Below are 18,285 nucleotides of genomic sequence, written 5' to 3' on the forward strand. Positions count from 1 at the left end.
AGAAAAAAAAAAGCCCATACATATATACAGCATGGTATATAACAAGTTTATATAAAAACAATTTAGTTCTGAAAGTAGCCCACAATAGAAAGTTGAAAGTAAGAGGTTTTTGTTGTTTTGTTTGTTGTTTTGTTTTGTTTTTGAGAGTCTCACAAGGTAGGCCTAGCTAGCCTGGACCTCATTATGTATATTAATTAGGCTGGACTCAAACAGAGATCTGAATGTCTCGACTCCAAATGTTGGAATTAAATGCATGCAACACCATATTCAGAGAGAAGAGGCTTTTATTTTTCACTTGATATTTTTTCATACTATTTATATTTTATTTCTTTTGTTTGTTTGGTTGGTTGGTTTTTGGTTTCAGGCTTCCTCCATGTAGCGCTGGCTGTCCTGGACTCACTTTGTAGACCAGGCTGGCCTCGAACCCACTGACACCTCCTGCTGTTGCCTCCCTGAGTGCTGGGATCACAGGTGTGCACCACTGCACCAAGTTTTTTATTTTATTTCAATATCAGTAAGGGTTACATACTACTCTGAGTTTCTTTTTAATTTTTCAACTTTTCTGTAACAGAAGCAAATGTATTATAAACTGTATGTTCTAACCAAACACCATAGGCTAATCCTTACGCTAGATGCTAGATGCAAAACTTACTTTGCTTCATTTGAAATGACCCTGGGTAGTATATATGACCACAGGGAAGGACTTGGAACTAAAGAAAACAAGTATAGAAAACGCAGGTATTAAAACATTAATCGGTTATTTAAATGAAACAAGTTTATATAGAGACACTTTAACTTAAAAGGGTGCATTTTCCTTGAATGGTTAGAAGAAAGATAACCAAGGGCAGGTGAGCAAAATAAGGCTCACAGTACAGATCAATACCTGTTGTTCAAAGTAACATTTTCAGCCAGGCAGTGGTGGCACATGCCTTAATCTCAAACTCAGGGAAGCAGAGGCAAGCCCATCTCTGAGTTTGAGGTCTACAGAGTGAGTTCCAGGATAGCCAGGGCTACACAGACAAATCTTATCTCAGAAACAACAACAACGGGCTGGAGAGATGGCTCAGAGGTTAAGAGCACTGTCTGCTCTTCCAGAGGTCCTAAGTTCAATTCCCAGCAACCACATGGTGGCTCACAACCATCCATAATGTGATCTGATGCCCTCTTCTGGCCTGCAGGTGTACATGCAGGCAGGGCACTGTATATGTAATAATAATAAAATGGTACTCTGTGGATTCATTAAAAAACAACAACAACAATAGTAACAATAATAATAGCACTGACAATAATGATTTTTCTATATATCCATTGGTTTGCAAGCTGTCTCCCCCAACTGCTCTCACAATGAGAGCAGAGCTGGTAGCTCACTAGAGAGCAGACAGCCTGCAAAGCCCTAAGTGCTTTCTCTGGCCCTTTGTAGAAAGAGTGGGCTCCCCAAACCAAGCGAAAAGATCTACCAAGCTTTTTCTAAGATAATATTCAGTATCAGTTAACGTGTCAAACAGAAACTTTGTGCGAAATAAGTTGATTTCCACGATAACAAGTATTACAAAATAGACCTGCCTAAGTGTGGTGGTACATACTTGTAATCCCAGCACTCGGGAGGCAGAGGCAGGTGGATCTCTGTGAGTTAGAGCCCAGTGTGGTCTACAAAACAAGTCCAGGACAGCCAGGGCTACACAGAAAAACTCTGTCTCAGAAATAAATAAATTAAATTAAATTAAATAAAACTTGGTTTGGGCCTTTAAGGCAGAGGCAGCTGGACCTCTGTGAGTTCAAAGCCAGCTTGATCTGCATAGTTGAGTTCCAGGACATCAGGGCTACACAGACCCTGTCTAAAAAAATTAAAAACAAATAAAATAAGCAAATAATAAAATTGAAAAGTAATATATTTATCACAAATAAATCACTGCAAAAAAAGACTACAAATGAAACATTACCACAGATACGCAGAATTTTAACATGCCTTCCCCCCCCACCGCCATCTCAGAACGCAGCTCACCTTTGGGTTGTGCATCACGATGGTCTCTCCACTCGGGAACTCGAGTCTGCGGTGCCACTGGTTCGTGGTTACAGCTCTTTTATACTCTGCCTGCAGAGACAAGACAGCACAACGCGCTGCAGTCCATCTTCACACCAGCAGAGCAGAGGTGGATGAGCGCCATGCTGGCGACACAGCAGTGACAGTACGTCTGCTTTACGGCTGCCACTTCCTATCATCTGAGTAAATTACTCCAGTGTTTGCAATCACACACTCCTAAGTAACCTCTCCATTACATAGGGAAGATAATGAGGTTTAGACAGTATATCAGTGTCTTAGGGCTGAACAAGCTGAGTGCCATAAAATTAATTTATTGTCTCACAGCTCTCGAAGCTACCACTCCAAAATCAAGGTGACAGCAGGATACCAATCGCTATGGAATGCCCACTCCTAAGTACTCTTGGCTTGCTACAGTCAAGGCCATCCCCTGGTGTACGGCTGACTCCAACCCCTGCCTTTATCTAACCGCAGCATCCTGTCTACCTGAACATGTCTGTCTTGTTTGTTGCTATGGAGACACAAGCTATGGGGTTAGGGCCACTCTGCTCAAGTAACTTCATCTCAGCTGACTTACTCTCCACACCCGCGCTCCACACCAAGCTGCACTCACGGATCCTGGGGTCACTGCTTCAACAGAACGTTGGGGTGGAGGGGAGACATTCAATCTACCAAGTACTTTGAGAAGTCAACTCTGATGCTGAAACTATACACAGATCAGCACGTGTTTAGCTCTATTCTGAGGTCACCTTTTTTAATGTATGTGAGTATTTTGCCTGCATGTATGTACGTGTACGATGTGCACACCCAGAAATCAGAAGAGGGAGGGTGTCCGATCTCTTGGAACTGGAGTTACCAATAGTTACTAGCTGCCATGTGATGCTGGAAATCAACCCTGAGTCCTCTGTACAAACAGCCAGTACTCTTTTTCTTTCCTTTTTTGTTTTTGTTTTTTGAGACAGGGTTCCTCTGTGTAGCCTTGGCTGTCCTGAACTCACTTTGTAGACCAGGCTGGCCTTGAACTCACAGAGATCCACCTGCCTCTGCCTCCTGATTAAAGGTGTGCATCACCGCTGCCCAGCCTCTTTTTTTTTTTGGAGCCAGGGTCTCAAGCCCAGGCTGGCCTCTCATCCTCTCAGTAAGCTACTGGCCTCTGCCTCCCAGTTGATATTGTATTGCTTTTCTATGGAGACAATCACGTCATTATAAAATACAAGCATTTCAAATCACACCCACTTCTGCTCGTTATCCTGGTGCTCAGATAGGACAAGTAAGCAACACAAGAGAATCACACGCATCATTTGTTTCTTACTTCACACTCTGCTTTGCCTCCACTGAGGGGTGGGGTTCTTAGACAGCTGGGCAGGGCCTCATGCTGGTGTGATGGGCAAGACCTGGACGGCATAGCAGTCGCAGCCTAGAGCCTGTGTCACCCACACAGACACTGTCATTACAGTTATGACAAAGTGCTTCCTCTGCTCTCAGATATTTACACTTGAACACCATACTTTCAGCTTCAAAATAATAAGCCTAACCCACTGGGCTTTGGGATATTGCAACTGCAGTAGGAACCTACCTAGAAGTATCAACAATCATAGTGTGTCCTTTAGTTATTTGCTTAATTTAGGTTGAAAAGTAAACTCTATGTATTAGCACCCTTTTACATATTTCCCCTTACTGAACTAACTAAAAGTATGCTTTAAGTGCCATGCAGAAAGCTCAGTGGGTGAAGGCACTTGCTGCCAACCCTAACTACCAGGACCCACACAGGGAAGAAGAGAAGCAACTCTGGCATGTTCTCTGACTGCAGACATGCACCACAGTATGCGTGTGAGAGCAGACACACGCATTCACAAGTAAATGCCATAAAACTGCTCCAAAAGGATGCTTTACAGAGGACTCAGAGATTAGTTTGGGGCACACACCTTTAATCCCAGCACTCGGGAAGGAAAAGGCAGGCAGATCTCTGTAAGTTTGAGGCCAGCCTGGTCTACAAAGCAAGTTCCAAGAGAGCCAAGGGTACACAAAGAAACCCTGTCTCAGGGTGGGGGAAAGGGAGAGGAGAGAAGGGGAGGGGAGGGCAGGGCAGGGGAGGGGAGGGGAGGGGAGGGGAGGGGAAGGGAGGGGAGGGGAAGGGAGGGGAGGCAGAGACTGTTTTTGTAGACTGGTTCTCACTCTAGCCCAGGGGAGCGCTGACACACACTACCTGCCTTGGCCTCATCAATGCTGAGATTATAAGCAAGTGAAGCATGCCTGGTCTCTACCTACATCTGTGTGAAGGGCTGATACGAGCTCCTAGATGAGCAATGTGCCCCCTCCGAACACTACAGTCTTATCTTGAGACACAGGGTTGTGCCGCACTTCCTGATTGGTGAGACCACTTAAAGGCCAATCTCCTTTGTGACCAGGATCAAGACAGGCCTCTGTATCTAAAGCCATCTCCACTGTCAGTGGTGTCACAGAAGCCTCTCTTGCATATATGCCTATGTTCTGAAAAGAAAAAAAATATAAAGAAATAAAGCATTCATACCTCTAGTTTTTCACTGAACTCCTCTGTATAGGGAATGAATCTGCTGTCTGTGTCCCCCTTGTAAAACCAAGTACAGCGTCTCACTTCAGCTGGCTCCTCTTCCCAGTACACAGACTTCCTCATGCGGTCATAGAGGTACACGTCATAGCGCCCTCCATCCGTGCCTAGAACCACACTCTCAGGATCTGGCTGCACTAGGAACCAAGAAAGGACATTTTCTCCCAATGTTACCAGGCACATTTGAAAATACAAACAACTTCACAATAATAGTCATGATGCTACAGGTCAATACTCAAATACAGACAACTAAACTTGAGGTTTTTTTAATTTGGTTTTTTCTTTTTTTCTTCTTCTTCTTCTTCTTCTTTTTTTTTTTTTCTTCTTTTTTGAAGTTGCTTTATAGACCAGGCAGGCCTCGAACTCAGAGACCCACCTGCCTCTGCCTCCCAGTGCTGGGATTAAAGGCATGCACACCACACCTGGCTCTTATTTGGTTTTTTTGAGACAAAGTGAGTCCAGGACAGCCAAGGCTACACAGAGAAATCCTGTGCCAAAACACAAAGAAACAAAGAAACAAAAAAACAAACAAACAAAAAAAAAGATAATCTGTATTGTTCAAAATCACATTTTCTTTTTTTTTTTTTTTTTTTTTTTTTTTTTTTTTTTTTTTTTCAAGACAGGGTCTCTCTGTGTAGCCTTGGATGTCCTGGACTCACTTTGTAGACCAGGCTGGCCTTGAACTCACATCGATCCACCTGCCTCTGCCTCCCGAGTGCTGGGATTAAAGGCGTGCGCCACCACGCCCGGCGAAATCACATTTTCTTAATAATTTATTTTTATTTTATGTGCTTTGGTGTTTTGCCTGCATGTATGTCTTTGTGAAGACCCAGGGTACTGGGTCCCCTGGAACTGGAGTTACAGACGTGTGTGAGCTGCCACATTGGTGCTGGGAACCTGGGTTCTCCAGAAGAGCAGTCACTGCTCTTAACCACTGAGCCACCAGAGGTTGTCCAGCCCCATGACATCTATTTATTTACTTCAGAGGCAGAGTCTCACTCTGTAGCCCAGGCTAACCTCAACCTCCCAGCAGTTCTGCTCCAGCCTCCCATGTACTGAGATCACAGAGGTGAGCCGCCATGCAGCATGACTCTCCTTGTATAGAAACAAACAGCCAGGACAAGTTTGAAAAGCACAATCCTAAGGTAAGTAGGAATATCAAACCAGATGTACTGCCATGCACCTGTAACTTCAGGTGTATATAGTCAGGAGAATCACGAGTTCCTGGATAACTCTGGGTCCATGGTGTCTTAGAGGCCAGCCTGGACTGAAAAGGAAAACAAGCCAGGCGTGGTGGCACACGCTTTTAATCCCAGTACTCAGGAGGCAGAGGCAGTGAGTTCAAGGCCAGCCTGGCCTACAGAGCTGAACTCCAGGACAGCCAGGGCTAATACAAAGAGAAACCCTGTCTCAAAAAACAAAACAAGAAAAGAGAAAAAATTGTAAAAACAAAGCAATAATATCATTGTTCTGAAATGTTCTAGGATATTTAAGTGCTGGGCGTGGTGGCGCAAGCCTTTAACCCCAGCACTTAGGAGGCAGAGGCTGGTGGATGACTGCAAGTTCAAGGCCAGCCTGCTCTACAAAGTGAGTCCAGACAGCCAAGGCTACACAGAGAAACTATCTCAAAGAAGAAGAAGAAGAAGAAGAGGATGAGGAGGAAGAGGAAGAAGAGGAAGAGGAGAAGAAGGAAGAGGAGGAGGTGGAGGAGGAGGAGGAGGAGGAGGAGGAAGAGGAGGAAGAAGAAGAAGAAGAAGAAGAAGAAGAAGAAGAAGAAGAAGAAAAGAAGAGATATTTAAGTCTCATAATCAAATAGTATCAAGATAAAGAATCATATTTGTGCCGGGCGTGGTGGCACACGCCTTTAATCCCAGCACTCGGGAGGCAGAGGCAGGCGGATCGCTGTGAGTTCGAGGCCAGCCTGGTCTACAAAGTGAGTCCAGGATGGCCAAGGCTACACAGAGAAACCCTGTCTCGAAAAACCAAAAAAAAAAAAAAAAGAATCATATTTGTGTGCTGCAAGACTTCTCAGAGCCTTGAGACACACCTGTGTTGCATCCCTCTCAAGAGGTAGACATAGGAATAATTATTCCAAATTCGTCTGCCCTCAGAACCCGCTTTCACTCAGCACTCCCCATCAGAGCACCTCAGGAGACACTTCACGTCCCTGACTATGAGTGACTGAATGAAATAAGAAAACTGAAACTTGGATTATATAACAGCTCTACCTTCTGATTTTTTTTTAAAGATTTATTTATTATTTATAAAGTATTCTGTCCATATGCGTGCCTGCAGGCCAGAAGAGGGCACCAAATCTCACTATAGATGGTCATGAGCCACCATGTGGTTGCTGGGAATGAAACTCTGAAGACCAGCCAGTGCTCTTAACCTCTGAGCCATCTCTCCAGCCCCTACCTTTCTGATTTAAAACAACCTTTTGCTATGTTTTGTTTTACTGAAACAAGGTCTAACTATGGAGCCTCAACTGTCCTGGAGCTCACTGTGTAAACCAGGCTAGCCTCAAACTCACAGACATCTGCCTGTCCTGAGTGCTGGAATAAAAAGGTGGGCCACTGTGCCAGCTAAAACAAAAGAAACTGCTAAGCCATTTTTAAAGTATTTTCCTCAATAACTTAGGATATATATTATTTAGTACTATGTCTTAAAAGTGAGATGTGGAGACCTAAACAGATTAAGGAATTTGACAGTTGAAAACAGGAGACCACGAATAAACACCATTCTTCCTCTTAAGTAAGATGGAATCAGGCAAGGCGGGTACTTACCTGAATTATAGACCTCTTCAAGATTCAAAGAGTCAAGCACACTGAAGGGCATCCATAGCTGCTTATACTCTACTTCCTTGCAGTAAAACCAGTGGGGCTGAACAGGCTCATAGTGGCTCTGAAGCATGAGAGGCGCCGGTCCCTGGACAAGGGGGCCCGCGGCTCTGGCAGGCATCTGCTGCTGCGCTGGCGCCTGCACTGATGCAGGAGGCTGAAGGGAACAAGGTCAAGACCGTCAGATGTGCCCAAAAGAAATTCTGTAACCACTTCAGGATCAAACTGACAGCAATGGTAATTATCTTACGTGTATTTCTAGGTGACCACTTAGTGTCATAACTAGTGCACTAAAACTTAAAGTCAGTTGCTAAGTGAACTAGATTTTTGCATACTAATGGCAAACTGACACCCACCAATATGTCTCCCCCAATTTTGATTTTTTTTTTCGGTTTTTTTGTTTTGTTTTTTCAAGACAGGGTTTTCTGTTTAACAACCCTGGTTGTCCTGGACTCATTTAGACCAGGCTGGCCTCAAACTCACAGGGATCCACCTGCCTCTGCTTCTGGAGTGCTGGGATTAAAAGCATGCGCCATTACCACAAGGCTAATTTTGACATTTTTTTTGTTTTTGTTTTGGTTTTTTGAAACAGAGTCTCTCTGTATAGCCTTGGCTGCCCTGAACTCACTTTGTAGACCAGGCTAGCCTGGAACTCACAGCAATCCACCTGCCTCTGCCTGCCAAGTGCTGATATTAAAGGCGTGTGCCACCATGCCCAGCTCAATTTTGAAATTTTTAATAAATTTATTTTTAAATTGCTCATATAATAGTTTGATCATATCCTCCCCTTCCATTGACAATCCTCAGATCCTCACTCACCCAACTTCATGCTCTCTCAATCTTAAAAAAAAAAATGCCCAAATAGAAAGCATACACACAAGACAGAGTTCATTTTGCGCTGGCCCAACTCCTTCTGAGCATGAGCCTTGCCCTAGAGTGCAGCTGACATATAAACGGCACTCCATGGAAGAAAATGGATTTTCCCTTTCCAGCAGCTATCAAGCACAAAACTGCTCCTTGGTTAGGGCGGAACTTTGTCCCTGCGTCTCCTCAGTACTGGGATTTGTACAGCTTGAACTTATGCACCATGCACAAGACCTGCACATGTCCCATAATTTTTAAAATCTTTATAACACCCACACCTCTTGACTTAGCCATTTCATTTCTAATTATGTGACTGTGTTGGGGGTTGGCCTGCTGATAGGTATTCTGGTGCTAATTACTGGCTTGCAAGATCCAGTTGCTGCCCAGCCGAGCACATCCTCACGTACACCAGTCTTGATTGTATAAACCTTGCAGAAGAAATTATTCCTGTTTGACCAATAAAAAGCCAATACCTGGGCAGGGCCCAAGGGAGGTAGGCATGGCGGGCTTTGGGAAGAGAAGAATCTTGGGAGAGGTAGACAGGAAGAAGCAGAGCAGCTGTGATGGGATAGCACGAAAAGGAACATATGGCCTGATCAGTGGACGGAGGAAAGCAGCCCAGAGTAATCAAGTACTTATGAAATTATGGATGGAGGTAGCCCAGAAAGAAATTAGAACAGATGCCATGGTGTGGGCCTTGGGAGATAAGGATAGCTCAAGAGGTAACACCTGCCATGCCCCACATGAAATGAGGCTATTCTGAAATCTATCAGGTGTCTGTGTCTTTATTGGTTGTGATAGCGAGTTAGATAATACCATCCTAATAATTATAATTATAAACATTGGCCATATTTTATATTAACCACAACATAAATTTCATGAACATTAAAAAATTAGTAGAGGGCCAGGTGGTGGTGCATGCCTTTACTCCCAGTACTGGGAGCCAGAAGTAGGTGGATCTCTGTAAGTTCGAGGTCAGCCTCATCTATAAATGAGTCCAGGAAAGCAAAGGCTACACAGAGAAACTCTGTCTTGAAAAACCAAAAAAAAAAAAAAAAAAAAAAAAAAAAGATTAGAAGCTAAAGCTGGCAGTTTACATTGCCCCAATTTTCATGTATCCTCAGGTAACATTTTTTACTGATAGCATACACTACAATTTCAAGACTATTAGCATGCACCTTGGCAATTAAAATCAACTATTCCTCCAGTAAATAGGTAATATAAACTCAAATATGAGCCATCAATGGCTAGCTTTAAAAACAAATTTTATATTTATTTATGTTTGTTGGTTTGTTTGGGTGGGCATGCTGGTACCACAGCCAAGTGTGGAAGTCAGGGGACAATTTGTAGCAGTCAGTTCTCTCCTTCCATCACATGGACCCTGGGGATCTAAATCGCGGCAGGGGCCTTTACCATGAGCCATCTTGCTGGCCTCCAATTAGCTCCTTTTAAAAGAATGTTTACTTCAAAGCATACAGTTTACAAAGAAGACCCTTTGTGTCATATACATATAATACCAATTACTTGAGACTGAGGCAGAAAAGAGTTTGAGGCCAAACAAAGCAATTTAGCAAGATCTTGTCTCAAAATTAAAAGGTGAGCCAGCAGGAGTGCTTCCTGCTACACTGTGGTTCTGACTAGTAGCATACCGCACTTCTCTGTAAGAGCATTTTGTCCTGGTGCTCAAGAGATGGCTCTTGCTGTTGGCAGAGAACCCGGTTCAGTTCCCAGGACCCAAATGGTAACTCACAACCATCTATAACTCCAGTTTTAGGAATCTGACCAATATTTCTGGCTTCCTGGGACACCAGGCACACAAGTGATATACAGACACACATTCTGATAAAACACCCATATATATAAATTAAAGTAAGTTTAAAAATAGATTTTAGCCTCATTGCATGTTAAAATGCATAAAGTTGAGCTGGAGAGATGGCTCAGCAGTTAAGGACACTGACAGTTCTTTCAGAGGACTCAGGTTCAAATTCCAGAACCCAGGTGGTGGCTAACACCTGAAACTCCAGTTCCAGGGGATCTGATGCCCCCTTCTGGCCTCCAAGGGCACTGCACATACATGGTGCACAGACCCACGCAGGCAAAACAACAATACCCATAACATAAAAATGAGAGAATCTCAAAACAATTTTTTTTAATATACAAAGGTTTGGTTTTTTGTTTTTAGCTTTTACTAAGGTAAAAGAGAAAACTAGCTGGGCGTGGTGGCACACACCTTTAATCCCAGCACTCGGGAGACAGAGGCAGGCGGATCGCTGTGAATTCGAGGCCAGCCTGGTCTACAAAGCGAGTCTAGGACAGCCAAGGCTATACAGAGAAAGCCTGTCTCTAAAGAGAGAGAGAGAGAGAGAGAGAGAGAGAGAGAGAGAGAGAGAGAGAGAGAGAGAGAACTAGTATGTCGGTCACGTACCGGTGGCAAGGGTCCTGGTGGCATTTGGTATGTCTGTACAGGGGGTCCAGAAGGCAGCGGGTAGGAGGGATGGCCTGGCGTCTGACACTGCTGCAGTTGTGGAGGTGTAATATAGGGATTCACCCGGCTACTGACAGGAGTGTGGCGATACGGGTTATGTCCTTGCTGAGGAATCCCTTGCGGGGGGCTCCCAAAATTTGGAGGGAGACTACTTGGCTGAGAAGGCAAATAGGTATCTCTTCCCATCTGTGAGGCAGGGGAAGCACCATAGTGAGTCGTGGAAACACATGGTGGAAATGCAGTCTGCGCATCTTGGGAGCCAGTTGTAAAAGGAAGTGTGGCTGGGGGCTTGGAATATGCTGATGGCCCAGCTGACATGGCTGTAGTCGTTAAGGGTGACTGTCCAATGTTCCCAAAAGGATCACTGCTGCCTGACGCCTGAGAGAAGTAACTGAACGTCTGTGGGGTGGGTGTGTGAGAAGAAGTCTGGCCAAGGAAGCTGTCCTCCTCCCCAACGTCTGTGGAGTCATCTGCAACACAACACAAGAGCAGGGGTTTAAAAGCAACGCCAGCCTCTTGGGAGACCCTGAAAAGAAGGCCCAGCCCTTAGACTTCTTGCTTTGTTATTCTAACTTGTATTTCTGTATCACAGAGAAAAAAGAAAAACTTTTCCCTAAAAACTTTTCTCTTAGCCAAGCACGGTGGTACACACCTTTAATCCCAGCACTTGGAAGGCAGAGGCAGGTAGAGTGCTGTGAGTTCAAGGCCAGCCTGGTCTACAAAGTGAGTCCAGGACAGCCAAGGCTACACAGAGAAACCCTGTTTAAAAAAATAAATAAATAAACAAAAACAAAAAAACTTTTCTCTTAAAAAAGTGTAAGAAAAACTAGAAGAGAGAAGTTATGAATCCCACCACCAGCCCACCTTCCAGAGACAGTCACTGTGAACAGTAACTTTTGAAGGACAGGTGTGATGCACAGGATCCTACTCCCAGCAAGGCAAGGGGCAGAAGCAGGTGGATCTCGGAGTTCAAGGCCAGCTTGGTCTACAGAGAGAGTTCCAGGACAGCCAGGGCTACACAGAGAAACCCTGTCTCAAAAAAGGAAAAAGAAAGAAAAGGAAAAGAAAAAATAATTTGTGCCCTTCTTACTTTCTAAATAAATATTATTTATTTTGTAAATGTTCATGTTTATATAAAGGATTTTTTTTAAGGTTTATTTTTCTATAGATGAGTGCTCTATCTGCATGTACAACTAACTACATGACAGAAGAGAGCACCGGATCTCACTGTAGATGGTTGTGAGCCACCATGTGGTTGCTGGGAGTTGAACTCAGGACTTTTGGAAGAGCAGCCAGTGCTCTTAACCACTGAGCCATCTGCCCAGTCCCCTACATAAAGGATTTTTAAAGAAGAAATTTGTACCTATTTTTTATATATTTTGAATCTTTTTTTTCTGACATAATTCAAATGTTACCATATACCTAAATGTATATAATTTTGTTTCTACAATTATAAGGAGAAAATAAAGTACAGGCCTTCCCTGTGTAGACAAATAGAGGTATGTCAGGGGTCTTACCTAACTCCTGTACAAACAAGCATGTCTACTCGTGTTCTAAGGCAGCGTAGGTTACCCACTAACTGCCACCCCTAAAATGAAAGCAGTAGCCACAATGAGATGTTCAGACACTGCAGAGCACCAAGTCCTAGGCTGGCAAGATGGCTCAGCAGATAAAACTGGCTGCCCCAGAGCCGGCAGCGCGGGAGGAGAGAACCAACTCCCACAAATGACTCTCTGACCCTCCACATCTAACACACACAGTAAATAAATGGGAAAAAAAGTAAAACAAAACAAAATGGCAGGTCTCCAGAAAACTCGTGTTTCTGAGGGATGGTCTCCTCACTTCACTTTGGCCACCTTCATCTTCACTGTGCTCTCGGCTTGAACAAGGCCTCTTCATTTCACTAGCAAGTCACTGACAAGGAGTGATTTTCCCACTAACTAAGGTGCTCGCCCCACTTTCCCCTGCTCTGCTCTGATGAAAGCTCCGAGCTTCCTCCTCCTACTCTGCCTTCCCTTGCTCAGGCCGCCCTTATCTGCCACTGCTGGAGGGCTGCAGTCCCTCAGATGTGTGGAGCCACTCCCAGTGCACAGGACACTACGGTCCCTGCCCTTGGACCACCGCCAAAGCTCTGGGCTCTGTGACCTCATGGTGACCCTGCCGTCGGCTTCCAGGTTCTGCCAGTTATGCTTCACACACCGCGTCGGTGAAGAGACGGCCCGCCACAGGGTTGGCCCTAATGCCCAAAACACAATTCCAATCAGAACACAGTGTCTAAGGCTGGCTTTCTGGACCATGATGGAACCCCATTATTCTAAAGAGACGCCTACAGTCCCAGCTTCTCCAGACTGAGGCAACAGAACACCTAAAGCCAATATAAAAAACAAAAACAAAAACAAAAAAATTCCAGACAGGGTTTCTCTGTGTAGCCTTGACTGTCCTGGAACTCTTTGTAGACCAGGCTGGCCTTGAATTCAGGAAGATCCACCTGCCTCTGCCTCCCACTGGGATTAAAGGTGTGTATCACTATGTCCAGCTTTTAAAAAAAAAAAAAGAAGAAAATTTTTACGGGAGGAAGAGGAAGGATTGGGTTTTTTTGTTGTTGTTGTTTTCTTCTTTGGTTTTTCGAGACAGGGTTTCTCTGTGTAGCCTTGGCTGTCCTAGACTCACTTTGTAGACCAGGCTGGACTCGAACTCACAGCGATCCACCTGCCTGTGCCTCCCGAGTGCTGGGACTAAAGGCGTGTGCCACCACAGCCAGCTTGGAAGAGGAAAGATTCTTACACTAGTTTCTTCACTACTAACGGGAAGCACTTTCCTCCCCGGGCCCTGCCTCTGCTTGCACACCTCTACTTTTCTAATCCACACTCCACCCCATCACTCTCTAGACCTGTGAACCCCACTGGGACTATGTGTTACTCGTTTGTCCCCTACTACGAAGAGCTCTTTGTGGAATCTCTCACCCAATAAGAGAACTTGAGACTGACTTGCTCTAAGAAATATTTTTTTCTGACTATCACCAAGCATAAATACAATTCTGGCCCCACACCCTGCAAGCTGCACTCTAGGAGCACATCCTAACCCCATAGAGCACATCGGATCTAGACCCACAGCCACACAGCCACTGTGAGTACTCTATACCTGTGACTCTCTCATCTCTGTCTCAACTGTGGACTGTACTCCTGGGGTCCACACCTTCCCAACACTTCTGGCAGACCCAGTCGCATGTGTCAAATTTACTAAGCCTCACGCTGAATCTATCGTAGCCATTCCCCTCAAACTGTTCACCAACCACTGTCCAGATTTCAATGTGAAACCTGCCACCTCTGGACCTTTCGTGTCATTAAAGAACCATGTATGCAGTCCCTCCCACGTGCCAGCGGGGAGCCTGGAGGCAGAGCGATCCATGAAGGAGGATGGACCTTGACACTGACACAGAGCTGATAATCTGGCCTCTGTAACCTTATAATATAAACATCTCTGCCATGGAATGCACCTCAACAGCAGACTGCTTGCCTCGAGTGTGCAAGGCTATGTTTGAGCCTCAGTATGATAAAATACATTTTTAACACAAAACAAAAGTTCCCCACGTGTCCCGCTACCCTACGGTACCATCCACTCCAGCCTACCAGGGGGTACAGACTCATCACATTTGTGACATCCCTATTCTATCTAGTGCAAGCTTAGAACACACAAGCCTTTCTAAAACACATTTCTAATTTCACTGTGTTGCTAAAAATCCTTCAAAGGAGATCAGGAGTATTGGTAGCTGCCTTTTAATCCCAGCACTCTGGAGGTAGAGGCAGGGAGACCTCAGTGAGATTGAGGCCAACTTGGCTATGAAGCACCTTCTAAGCCAGTCAGGGCTGCTCAGTGGGATTGTCAACAACAAAAGCCCCCCCCTCCAAAGGCTCCCCACATCGTTCAACACAGTACAAACCTTCTAGCACAGTACATGAGGCCCTCAGACCACCAGGCCACTCGCCTGCATACACCGCAGTCAGCCATCTTACTTGAAGTGAGAGGAGGGTGAAAGGACAGGAAACAGAGGGAAGAGGTCCATACAACCTCACACCACCCACCTGCCCCAGCAGGCCTGCAGATTCTCCTCATACTTCCAGACTCTCGTGTCTATGGATCCTTCACTTCCTACGAGACTCTGAGGCCTTAAGGGAACATCGTCCCTCCACCCCAGCAGCTGAGCCTCACAGTGGCCACAGCAGCCTACCCATGTCATTGCTGGCTGTTTGAAACCTGTACTGATGTAAGCGGTGTTTGTGGCTATGTATACACTGGTCTGGAAGAGGGCAGAACCTTCTGTTCCATGCTACCTTGACATCTGCAACAGGGCCTGCCAAGGAGAAGCTGCTCAGTACGTATCTGCTAAATGTAAGATTTTTTTTTTTTTTAAAGCCCTGGCTGTCCTAGACTCACTCTGTAGACCAGGCTGGCCTCGAACTCACACAGTGATCCACCTGCCTCTGCCTCCCAAGTGCTGGGATTAAAGGCGTGCACCACCACGCCCAGCTAAATGTAAGAAACTGCTTCCTGTGTGTCTTCTGATGCCAGCAACTGTTGCTTCCAAGGAGATGGAATCTCCTTCGTCTTTGAAAATGCTCTGAGGAGATCGCTAATCATGAGACTGTTTAAGTGTAGCAAATACTTGCTATGCACTCAGGAGGCAGAGGAAGGCGGGTCTCTGTACGTTCAGGACCAGCCGGGTTTACAGCAGGGAGTTCTAGGACAGCCAGAGCTACGTAACAGCAAGATAGCAACTCAAAACACAACAAAACAAAAAGATGGCTTGTTATGAAATGGTAGTTTTAAAAGATACTTATGTTCTCACACAAAAAAAATAAGTTTGCATCTAAAAATAAGTTTTCAAGATGGGGTTGGAGATGAGCTTGTGCTGCTCTTACAGAGGACCAGATTTGTTGCCAAGCACCCGTATCAGGTAGCTCACATCCCCTGTAACCCCAGCTCCAGGCAACCCCAGTCTCTAGCCTCTGAGAGAAACTGCACCGTGCACACATACAGAGACAGACAGACAAAAGAACACGTTTTTAAAAATAATAAAAATAAACCTAAATAATTTTAAAGAAAGTATACAGCTAAGAATGGCGGCTCAGGCCTCTCATCACAGCTTGAGAGGCTGAGACAAGAGGACTGTCACAAGTTCCAAGGCTACCCTGGGCTACAAGAATAACACCATGCCTCAAAAATTAACTAATAAATGAGTAAATCTAAAGGTAGGTATACTTATCTTAAACTTGAAAATAGAAATGCTAGACTGGAGATGGCTCAGTGGTTAAGAGCACTGGCTGCTCTTCCAGAGGACCTGAGTTCAACTCCCAGCACCCACATGGCAGCTCATAACTGCCTGTAACTCCCAGTTCCAGGGTGTCAAACACCCTCACATGGACACAAATGTGGGCAAAATACCAGTACACATAAAAATTAAAAATAATAATTTTAAAAAAGAAAGAGGAGGCTGGAGAGATGCCTCCATGGTTAAGAGCACTGGCTGCTCTTCCAGAGGACCTGAGTTCAATTCCCAGCACCCACATGGCAGCTCACAACTGTCTATAACTCCAGTTCCAGGGGATCAACACCCTCTCACAGACATACAGACAGGCAGAACATCAACGTACATAAAATAAGAACAAATATATTATTTAGGAAAAAAATAGCAAGCACTGACAAGACACAAATCAAATATTATACAGTAAGGGAAACTGGCAACTCAAACACTTGGGAGGCAGAAAATGATCTGAAAATTCCAAGGCACAAGCTTGTTTACTCCTGGAGCCTTCCATAGCACTCTGCTCCAGGCACAATTCTTTACTGAAGAAAGCAACACTTCGCCTTTCAGCAGCACTGCTTACTCCAGACAGACTTGGTGTCCACCCCCACCCTCACTGAACAGATACCCACTGCAATGTTATGTACTCTGCACTCTAGGCAGTGGGCTCTAGTGCTCACACTGAGTCCCTGCTTTGAGGACCCTTACACTCTGGCCTGGTAGGATAAGCAGGTGAGACACGTTAGAGACACGTGAGACAGTTACAGGTGCTAAAAAGAAACATGACAGAAAGGGAACCTTCATACACATGTCTTCAGTCTGTCTTCCTGCCCTTCCCCAGGAAACTTCCCTTAAGTCTTCCCAGCAGGAATTATTTAGTGGGAAAATGTCATTTAATAAGGACCTACGTGCTAGGCGCTAAACAGGACCCTGCAAATAAAAGAGGTAAGACGTTCACAGTCCAAATGGAGGGGCAGAGGTACTTAGATGACAAATATTTACACAACACTATGAGCAGGGCACTGTACTTAGAGCTCTACGAAAGTGAGACTGAACATGGTGGCCCACGCCTTTGATATCAGCACTCAAGAGGCAGACGTGGATCTTTTAAGTTTGAGGCCAGCCTGGTCTACATAGTGAGTTCCAAGACAGCCAGGGCTACACAGAGAGACCTTCATCTCAAGGCTGAGGAGAGAGGCTGAAAACATGAAATTTAAGCAGACAGGGAAAATGTCATGCCTGAGGCCACACGGCAAGTTGGTGGCACGATCGGGACTGGCCAGTCTTCAAAAAAGAAAGAAGAAAAAAAATCAACCTTCCCAGGCAATACTCAGAGCTTAACGGAAAGCAGGGGGTGAACGCAGGTGTGGGAGCCTAAAAGAATAAGGAAAAACTCAGAGGAAGTGATACCTTGAAAAATGAGAACCGCTTTCTGTGCCTACACTTGGGATATTACGTATCAATCCTAGTAGGAAGCGTGTCTATCCTAGGAGGCTTCCTCCTGTAACCGGAAATCTTTTACTCGGAGTTTACAGTACTCTACAACAGGGACACTGTCCCCTCTGGAGCTACCTTACTGACTCTCTCCTAGGTGATGCCCTGCCCTATCACCGCTGTTTCCCAGTAAGAGGACAGTTTTATGGTACGCTAGCAGAAGGTAACTGTTTAATTTAGCTGCATCCCTGCCAGCAGCGGCACACCAGTGGGTGTCCAGCCAGAACTTGGGCAATGAGAGGAGTTCCCTCGACCAAGAGCAAGCCCCATCACATGGGCCACTCCTCCAAGAACGCACAGACCCTGGGCCCCTGGAAGCTGGCCCTGGAAAGCGGCCCAGAGAAGGCGACGCTCCTGTCCCACCCTCCTCCGAGCACACACTGGCCCCCCAAGCGCCCTCGGCTCACTACCTCCGGGTAAGAGCAGGGAAGCCGGGGAGGCGGCGGCCTGCGTGACGGGGATGAAGGGTACGTTGAAGCTGAACTCCGTGGCCGAGGAGGAGAAGAGTAAGTTAGTGCCCGACGAGGAGGCGGACGCTCCGCCACCATTGGCCTTCCTATCCGCCATGGCTGCAGACCACCACCCCCCCCCCCGTCCGTTACGTGGCTCTGCGAGCCCCGTGCCGGACACAGACCGGAAACCGGTAACCGGAGTGCCACCGCACTTCCGCACTTGCGC

At 45.7% G+C, this 18,285-nt stretch overlaps 1 protein-coding gene across 3 annotated transcripts in view; it reads right to left on the reverse strand.

The window, feature by feature from the left end:
• SEC23IP (SEC23 interacting protein) overlaps positions 1 to 18,283 on the reverse strand; it is a 48,631-nt gene extending 30,348 nt beyond the window's left edge. Inside the window, exons 1-5 of one of the 3 annotated variants that reach the window (XM_084773176.1) lie at positions 18,018 to 18,281; positions 10,752 to 11,281; positions 7,409 to 7,619; positions 4,569 to 4,762; positions 2,003 to 2,092 (exon numbers count right to left, since the gene is read on the reverse strand). In XM_084773176.1, the coding sequence (XP_084629302.1) occupies positions 2,003 to 2,092; positions 4,569 to 4,762; positions 7,409 to 7,619; positions 10,752 to 11,281; positions 18,018 to 18,174 (1,182 nt within the window). In that variant the 5' untranslated portion in view covers positions 18,175 to 18,281. Of the gene's footprint in view, positions 1 to 2,002; positions 2,093 to 4,568; positions 4,763 to 7,408; positions 7,620 to 10,751; positions 11,282 to 18,017 lie in introns of all 3 variants that reach the window. The other 2 variants (XM_084773177.1, XM_084773178.1) reach the window with 2 other exon arrangements.
• Between the last annotated feature and the right edge of the window lie 2 nt (positions 18,284 to 18,285).

This window comes from Acomys minous (assembly GCF_964271855.1).
Source record: "Acomys minous genome assembly, chromosome: 2".
Lineage (NCBI taxonomy): Eukaryota > Metazoa > Chordata > Mammalia > Rodentia > Muridae > Acomys > Acomys minous.